Source organism: Marmota marmota, unplaced genomic scaffold (genome assembly GCF_001458135.2).
Source record: "Marmota marmota marmota unplaced genomic scaffold, marMar, whole genome shotgun sequence".
In the NCBI taxonomy this organism is placed as follows: Eukaryota; Metazoa; Chordata; class Mammalia; order Rodentia; family Sciuridae; genus Marmota; species Marmota marmota.
In genome coordinates, this window is record NW_026000082.1 from 34,041,101 (window position 1) to 34,050,258 (window position 9,158).

Below are 9,158 nucleotides of genomic sequence, written 5' to 3' on the forward strand. Positions count from 1 at the left end.
AAAAATAAAGATGTTGTGTCCGCCGAAAATGAAAAAATAAATATTAAAATTCTCTCTCCCCCCCCCTTAAAAAAAAAAAAAAGACTACCGTGTGGGTGGTGTTACAGTGAGACAATTTGACTCCTCATGATAAAGAAAAGCAACCCCCCGAGGGGTAGCTGGGAGGCTACCTAAGGTGTGCAAATGCCACATGACGATGAGGCCAGAACGTCAAACTGGGATCTGTACAAATAGCAATTTCGATTAAGCGTCGATCGCCCAGTGATATTTGGCGGGAACTTGAGAACTTCGCGCAAAGGAAGTGACGTAAGGGGTCGTTCACTTGACAGGAGTGGAATTACGCGTTTTACGGAAGTGTTGTTTTGATTGGCTGTTTTCTTTAGATACCATCCTATCAGCATCTCGTACCTCGTTTCGTTTGCTTGTGCGACAGGTTTTGCCCTTAGTAAAGATGGCCGCAGAAGCTTCTGGTTCCACTTGCGGCTGTGCGCGTTTTTGGAATCCTGGCCTGAGGAGACAGGAAAAGGCGTAGGATTCGTGAGCGTTGATTGGCCGAAGTGAGAAATGTCCTTGGCGCTCACTGGCTCCGTCATTCGCGGGAAGGAATTTGTGGCGCCAGATAAAAGTAGAAACAACGTTGTCGCAGCAGCGAGATTCTGAGGAGTTCGGCGAGCCCACCAAACCGGAACTTTCTGGACTTCTTTCCCAAAGAAATCGCGACATGTGGAATAGTAATGATGGGTGGGGCGGGAGGAGGAGAGGCGGGGGAGGATTTAGCCGGAGCGCGAGCCTCGGGTGGGAGAGACAGGTGGCGGCGGGTGGCGCGGGGAGTGTGGAGGAGAAGATGAGGAAGATGGGGCAGTGTTTGGGAGGCCTGAAATTTCTGCTCCCAGACCCGGCAGACAGCACAGATACTAATACTGTCGTTCAAAAACAGGTGGATTTGAAAGCTATAGCAGCTCCACCACCTTTGGGGGAGCCAGCAGCTACACTCAGTCCCCGGGGGGCTTCGGATCGCCGACACCTTCCCAGGCTGAAAAGAAATCAGTAGGTTGAAAGACTTTGTTTTGTTTTATTCCATTCTGTTCTGAAGCTCTTCACTCACCCATAAGAGAAATTTTTTGAGGCGAAGTAAGGGTGTTAAACACGAACTGATGATGTCCCATGTCTTTATGATTAGATGCTGTAAACTTTAAAAATGACATTTTCCGGGCTGGGATTGTGGTTCAATGGTAGAGCGCTCGCCTAGCACGTGGGAGGCCCTAGGTTCGATCCTCAGCACCACATAAAAATAAATAAATAAAATAGAGATATTGTGTCTAGCTACATCTAAAAAATATAGATTTTTTAAAATGACATTTTCCCTAATTTCGCATCCGCAGTTCTTCGGTTTTGTTTTGAACTTGACCATAGTTAGTGAATCAGTCTTGTGGAAAAACTCTGAACTTATGTTAATAATTTGTTTTACATTGTTTGTGTATTCAGAGGCGTTTTCTAATTAATTTTTGGGAGGTAACAAACTGCAGTGGAAAGAGCATGATTCTCTTAACTTTGCTTGCAGCGGAGCATTGCATACTTTTCTTGACCCATTGTGTCTATCGTTTTAGATACAGAACATCTATAGAAAATGATAAAACTTATAGGACATCTATAAAATCGCTCAATTAAGTTTGTATAGATGACCTGCATAAAGAACAGTGAGTCGATGGAATATTATTAATCTTCTTGGGAGTCAGTTTGGCACCCACTAAATGAGGTTAACACATACTTACCTTACAGGGTTGTAGTGAGACTTAAATACAAAGTGCCTTCCTGGTATAAAAGGGTCCCTGATGTTATTACTAAAAAGAATATGGGTTTTAGAGGCAGAGTACATAGGCTACATAATTAATTTTGCCTTTTAAGTGGCAGTCTGACTTTGGGGAAGCAACTTGAAGCCTGTGACCCTTCACTTTTCACACTGGTTGATGGTACCAGTACTACTGATATCACAGGATGGATCTGAAAATTGGTAAAGAGAACATGTAGGAATGTGATCTATAGGAAGCTGTCTAAATGTTTATTCACTCTTAACCATATGCTGTTGGATTCATCTTGTAATACAGAATTGATTTGGCTTCTCTATAGATGTCAGATGTGTTGTTAAAATTCAATATGAGCAGGTTGTATGTTGCCATACAGGATGATAAGCCTTACCTAACACTTTTAATTCAGAAGTATGTGTGGGTGGTGGTGGAGGGGAAAATTCACTGATAATTCCTATACATTTGGTCATTGCTTTATATTTTTTATGCAGATTATTTCATTTAGTTGTATAAGGTGGTTATTCCAATATACAGCAGAGATTCAGTGTATTTAAGGACATAGCTAGTGAGTAATTGGAAGCAGAGAATGCATATGTGATACTAGGCAGATTCAAAATCTGGTGAGCAGCAGCTTCTCTCTTTTCTTTTTTCTGGAAAATCAGAGGTGACTTCACTCCCTGTCTTTCAATTTTTTTTTGGTCTGGGGGATTGAACTTAAGGGCACTTGACTACTGAGCCACATCCCCAGCCCTATTTTGTATTTTATTTAGAGACAGGGTCTCACTGAGTTGCTTAGCACCTTGCTGTTGCTGAGGCTGGCTTTGAACTCAATCCTCTTGGCTCAGCCTCCTGAGCCACTGGGATTACAGGCCTGTGCCACCATGCCTGGCTCCTATTTTTAAAATTAAAAAATTTTACATGGAATCCAGGGCCTTGTGTACCAAGTGAAACTACTGAGCATACTCCCAGCCCCTGGGGTTTCATTTCTCCAACTTTGTCTTTCTTTTTTTTCTTCTTCTTTTTTTTTTAATTATTTTTTAGTTGCAATTGGACCCAATACCTTTATTTCACTTATTTATTTATTTTTTATGTGGTGCTGAGGATTGAACCCAGGGTCCCGCACATGCGGGGCGAGTACTCTACCACTGAACCACAACACCAGCTCCAACTTTGTCTTTCTTTAAAGAGAAAACAGGAGATGGATTACTAGTTCTTATTTTTTCTCAAACTTAACTATTTTTCTCCATTCTGGTTATTAGAATTTTTAATCTTAAAATCTCCAGTTTGGGCTATGCATTAAGACAGCTTCTCAGAAAAGAATGATGGTTAGTAAGTTAGATAAAAGCCCTCTCTAAAATGTTTCCTATGGATTATAAATTTGTTATATTTGGTTGAAATTTCCTATGCTGACCATTTCTTATCTATATTTTGATTTTTTTCATACAGTACTGTTTGAATAGCCCATTATGAATATTTAATTTAAAAAAATTAAACGTACTTTTGCAGGTACCTTTGAACAAACCAAGAACCCTTTTGATCAGTTCCTGACATACAATATATGCTAAAAAAGAAAACCAAGAAATACCTGATTTAAGATGAATTAGAAGACATTAACACCTCAACCATGTCCCATATGTAACTTTTTTTATGAGAGGAGTAATAATATTTATTTAATATCTACTATGTACAGAGATTGGCATTAGCACTTTATATACATTGTATGTTTTGCTTAGAACTTGAAAGATAGAGACACTCACTTTCAGAACAGTGGCCACAGCTTCAAGCTGAGTATCTCCACATCTGTCTAGGCAGGGGGCCAGGAAGGGTTGCTGAGGAGATGTCCCCAGGAGGGAACATAGCTTTCTTTCCAGACCCTCTTGGTACCACTTCCTCTGTTGCACCTCCCCTACCCTGCCCCAGTTCACTGGACTCCAGACAGACTGAGCTACAGAGGGAAGTTAGGATCTGGGACAAAACTCAGACATTAGGAGGGGCAGGGAGTGGAAGGCTGAGGAAGACAGGGCTCTGAGGAGCAGAGCACAGAGGAGAGGGTTGGGCTTAATGGGTCAGACCTGTTGTGCAAAGCCTCTGGCTCCTCTGCACCCATCTATCCTGCCATTGCCTATGGTATTTTATAGGTGAAGTTATATGTTATGTTAATATTTATATTATTTTCAGAGGTTCTAGGATTTATGTCTCATAATCTACCATATTTCTGTTTTAACCTTTCACAACTGAGATGTTCATAGTATTTTCAGCATAAACTAGGAACCTGCACAGAAAAGCAGCAAAGACATGGTTATGGGGCCAGAAAGTACTCTAGACCTGTACTCAAATCCCAGCTCCATAGCTGTGGTTATGCCACCACCACCTGGTTTGACCCCAGCACTGCAAAAATTAAAAAAAAAAAAAAATAAAAAAAAAATCCAACTCAAGAAAACTCTTTTAGGAAAATGCTATTTCAAATTAAAAAATAAAGGGCTAGAGATGTCGCTCAGTGTTAAAGTGCCTCTGGGTTCAATCCCCACCAAAAAAAAAAAAAGGTGTTGAAGGAGGCAAATCCTGTTTTACTTATCTTTATGTCACCCAGATTACCCCTTCTCGGTGACAGGCAAAAATAAGAGTTTATACTTTTGTCACGCTGCTTTAGGATATGATTTGAGTGTCTGCAGTAGAATCTTCTGTCCATCCCATCTTCTCACAATTAAAATGTCCAACATGGCTAAGCTAAGCTCTTGCCTCATTTTCCTTAGAAATTCCATCTGATTGTTAGAACATCTGTTCTTAAGAACTTTTTGTTACATTTTATTAGAAGACTAGAACTCTAAAGTTCTATCTCTGCTGCCTATTTATCAAACCCTTTCCCAATGGTTTGTCATCTCATCAATGTCCTGAACAGCCTGCCTTCACCCTAAAGCTGTGGTTTTTTCCTAAATGTTCTGGCAGCAAACCTTATCTTAATCTCCTTTTGGGTCTACATATTTGGGAAAATCCACAGTGCAACACAGACTCATTCTGTAGGAACTTTGGAGACAGGTAAACAAGTGTTTGAATTCCAAAACATTTGTTAGCTTTATGACCTTAGTTTCTGTCTGTAAAATAAGAACAATGAGTTTAATTTTGAAAGTTCCATGTTCTAATATATTAAAACTACTTGGCACATGGTGACTATTAAATGAGTGACAGTTGTTATTCTCTCAATTTAATTTATGTACAATGTTTTCTCTTCAGAGAGCCCGAGCCCAGCACATTGTACCCTGTACCATATCTCAGCTGCTTTCTGCTACTCTGGTTGATGAAATGTTCAAAATTGGGAATGTTGAAATTTCACAGGTGTGTAAAAGAATTTGTAGAAAAGTCACTTAATCATGAAAAGAATGAAATAAGACTTTTTTAAAAGTATATAAATGTTGCTTTGGTTTCCAGAAAAATTGAACTCTTGTATTTTTCCCTCCTAACCTAGGTCACTATTGTGGGAATAATCAGACATGCAGAGAAGGCTCCAACCAATATTGTTTACAAAATAGATGACATGACAGCTGCACCCATGGATGTTCGCCAGTGGGTGGACACAGATGTAAGCGACTGTTTTTGGATCAGAGTGGGGTTACTTTGGAGATATTGAACTCTTTTTTTTTTTAGTCTTACCTTTTAAAGGTTTTTCTTATAAAAATAATATATAAGCAAGATATGAAAGGCAGAAACCCTAAAGTGAAAGGATATTTGACTATATAAAAGCTTAAAACCTGAATTTCCTAAAATACTGTAAATTAAAAGGGAAGTGGCAAGAGACAGTAGAATGTAAAGTTCATGAGAAGGATTTTTATCTTGGTCACTAATGTATCCCCAGGCGTTGAGTAAGTATTGTTTAGATGAATGGGAAGAATATTTGCACATTTTACAAACATCTAAATTATATATATAAATTTTTTTTTTAGTTGTATTTGGACACAATACCTTTTTGTATTTTTTTTTTTTTTTTTAAATGTAGTACTGAGGATTGAATCCAGGATCCTACATGTGCTAGTGAGCACTCTACTGCTGAGCCACAACCCCAGCCCCCTAAATTTTTAATTAATAAAAAACACTACAGGGGATGGGGATGTAGCTCAGTGGTAGAGTGCTTGCCTAGGATATGTGAGGCCCTGGGTTCAATCCCCAGCACCACAAAGAAAAGAAAAAAAGCAATTGCACCTTACAGAAGTGAACAATAGAAGATGCATGGATAATTTAAGAAAGACACAGTACAAATGGTGACAACAATAACAAAAGCATTGCAATAATAAACATTGAAATTTTTTTTTTAATATTTATATTTTAGTTGGATGCAATACCTTTATTTTATTTATTTTTATGTGGTGCTGAGGATCAAACCCAGGGCCTCACACATGCTAAGCAAGCGCTGTACTACTGAGCTACAACCCCAGCCCTGAAATAATTTTCTTTTTAATATCTTTATTTTATTTATTTATTTTTTCATGGTGCTAAGGATTGAACCCAGCACCTTGCATGTGCTAGGCAAGTGCTCTACTGTTGAGCCACAACTGCATCCCCCTGAAATAATTTTTAATGTATTAGATTGGCAGAGGAAAAAAACAATATTGTCTGGTTCTCGTGAGAACAGCAGCTAACACAATATCTCTACTACTTAGAAGGCACTTAAACAATAATTGATTTGTCATTGTTTTTCTAAGGAAATGGATGCCATACAGTCTTGAGAGTATGAGTATAAACTGGTATAACTTTTCTCAAAAATAAGCCTGTATCAGAATAATCAATCATAAAAAATGTTGACCTTGAATGCCATTAAGGAAATAATTCAAGACACATACAAAGATTCAGTTTAAGAATGTTGATCAGGGCTGGGGATGTGGCTCAAGCGGTAGCGCGCTTGCCTGGCATGCGTGCGGCCCGAGTTCGATCCTCAGCACCACATACAAAAAAAACAAAAACAAAGATGTTGTGTCTGCCGAAAACTAAAATAAAATATTAAAAAAAAAAAAAAAGAATGTTGATCATATTTTCGCATGGTGGTCTAGGCCTGTAATCTCACTATTTGGGAGGCTGAGGTAGGAGGATCATAAGTTTGAGGCCAGCCTTGGCAACTAAGTGAGGTTTTTTTTTTTGTTTTGTTTTATTTTTGGTACCAGGTATTAAATTCAGGGGCACTTGACCACTGAGTCACATCTCCAGCCCCCCCACCCCTTTTTGGTTGTAGATGGTCACAATATCTTTCTTTCTTTTTATGTGGTGCTGAGGATTGAACCCAGTGTCTCACACCTGTGAGGCAAGTGCCTTACCACTGAGCTACAGCCCCAGCCTCCCAGCCCTTTTTTGTATTTTATTTAGAGACAGGGTCTCACTGCATTGCTTAGCTCCTCACTGTTGCTGAGGCTGGCTTTGAACTCATGACCCTCCTGCCTCAACCTCCCAAGCCACTGGGTTAAAAAAAAAAAAAGAAAAGAACTAGGATGTAACTCAATATAAAATGTCCCTGGGCTCAATCTCTGGTACCAGGAAAAAAAAAATACTGCAAATGATTTAGAAATATATGTTGTCAAAAAGAAATGTGCTCCATAAATTGTTGAGGAAAAAATATGTTACAAGATAGTATGCATAATTTGGCTGCGTTGTTATAAAGTAACATGAGCATATAAAAATGGAGAAAAGAATGAAAAAGAATACTTTTTTTTTTTTTAAGTTGTAGATGGACACAATACCTTTATTTTGTTTATTTTTTTATGTGGTGCGGGGGATGAAACCCAGTGCCTTACGAATGCTAGGCAAGCACTCTACCACTGAGCCACAACCCTGGCCCGAACACATGCTTTTTTATCCTTTTCATTTTATTATTTTTTCATTGTCTCAGGGTTTTTTGAGGTGGGGATCTTGCTGTGTTGCACAGGATAAACAAATTCCTGAGCTCAAGTGATCCTCCTGCCTTAGTTTCTCCAATAGCTGTGACTGTAGGTGTGTGCCACCTCACCCAGTTTTGTGGGTTTTAAAATGTATTCATTATAGCATATTTGGAATAGACACTTTTAAAAGCTGTTTTCACTTCAAAAACCCCAAGTCGTCTGTGGATATATAACTTGATAGTTATGGTTTATCTTTTACTTTCCAGAAAAATAGAGAGAAGTTTATTTAATTGTTATTATTGAAATGCCAGTTGTGAACCAAACTGAGCTTTGTCCAGATATACAAAGATCAAAAGATACAGTCCCTGCCATCAAGTGGGGAGGTGGTTACTACAGATACCTAATAATACATTCTCATACAAAACATGCCATGCTTACTTATAAAACATTTTTTAAGGGCTGGAGATGTAGCTTAGTGCTATATATATGATCCCCAGCACCACACACACAAAATAAAAACATTTTAAAAATCACCTGGGGGCTGGGGTTGTGGCTTAGTGCTAGAGCACTTGCCTAGCACACATGAGGCACTAGGTTCAATTCTCAGCACCACATAAAATAAATATAAAATAAAGGCATGTGTCCATCTACAACTAAAAATAGAGCTGACTACTATTATAACACATTTTTGGTAACTAGCTTTTCATACATCTGTCTCAAAGGTCTGTACATAGAGTTGTACACATATATTTTTTACCAGATAGGTTATGCAACTGTTTTGTAATCTTCTCTTTTCATGCAAAACTATATTGTGAAACTGGCTTTTTTTTTTTTCTCTTAGGTGAGCACCATACCTTTATTTTGTTTATTTAGTTTTATGTGGTACTGGGGATTGAACCCAGGGCCCAATACATGCTAGGCAAGTGCTCTACCACTGAGCTTCAACCCCAGCCCCATGAAACTGATTTTTTAAATAATAGATAGAAGCTGGGCACAGTGGCACACGCATGTAATCCTACCAGCAATTTGGGAGGCTGAAGCAGGAGGATATCAAGTTCAAAGCCAGCCTCAACAACTTAGCAAGGCCCTAAGAGCCAGGCACTGTGGTACATTCCTGTAATCCTAGTGAGACCCTGTCTCTAAATAAAAAACCAAACAGGGGTGGGGATGTGGCTTAGTGGTTAAATACCTCTGGGTTCAATACCTGGTATCAGTAAACAAATAATAAAAAATATAAATTTGCATCATTTTTTAATTACTGCCTATATCATAGTGAGAATATATTGTCCTGTAACAATGGACACTATTAGGAAACATTTATCTTGTTTCTAATCATTTACTGTGGTAGACAATGTCCCAGTGAGGTGTTTTGTTTTGCTTTTGTGGTGCCGGGGATCTGAACCTAGGGCCCTCACATGTGTTAGGGAGATGTTTTATAACTGAATTATATCCCCAGCCCCACCCATGAGTTGGGTTTTTTTTTTTTTTGTGTGTG

At 38.8% G+C, this 9,158-nt stretch overlaps 1 protein-coding gene across 3 annotated transcripts in view; it reads left to right on the forward strand.

Annotated features, from left to right (window-relative positions):
* Positions 1 to 429: 429 nt before the first annotated feature.
* Rpa2 (replication protein A2) overlaps positions 430 to 9,158 on the forward strand; it is a 19,673-nt gene continuing 10,944 nt past the window's right edge. The window contains exons 1-4 of one of the 3 annotated variants that reach the window (XM_015485419.2): positions 430 to 731; positions 938 to 1,047; positions 5,037 to 5,138; positions 5,269 to 5,382. In XM_015485419.2, the coding sequence (XP_015340905.1) occupies positions 722 to 731; positions 938 to 1,047; positions 5,037 to 5,138; positions 5,269 to 5,382 (336 nt within the window). In that variant the 5' untranslated portion in view covers positions 430 to 721. The remainder of the gene's footprint in view (positions 732 to 937; positions 1,048 to 5,036; positions 5,139 to 5,268; positions 5,383 to 9,158) is intronic. The other 2 variants (XM_048816012.1, XM_048816013.1) reach the window with 2 other exon arrangements.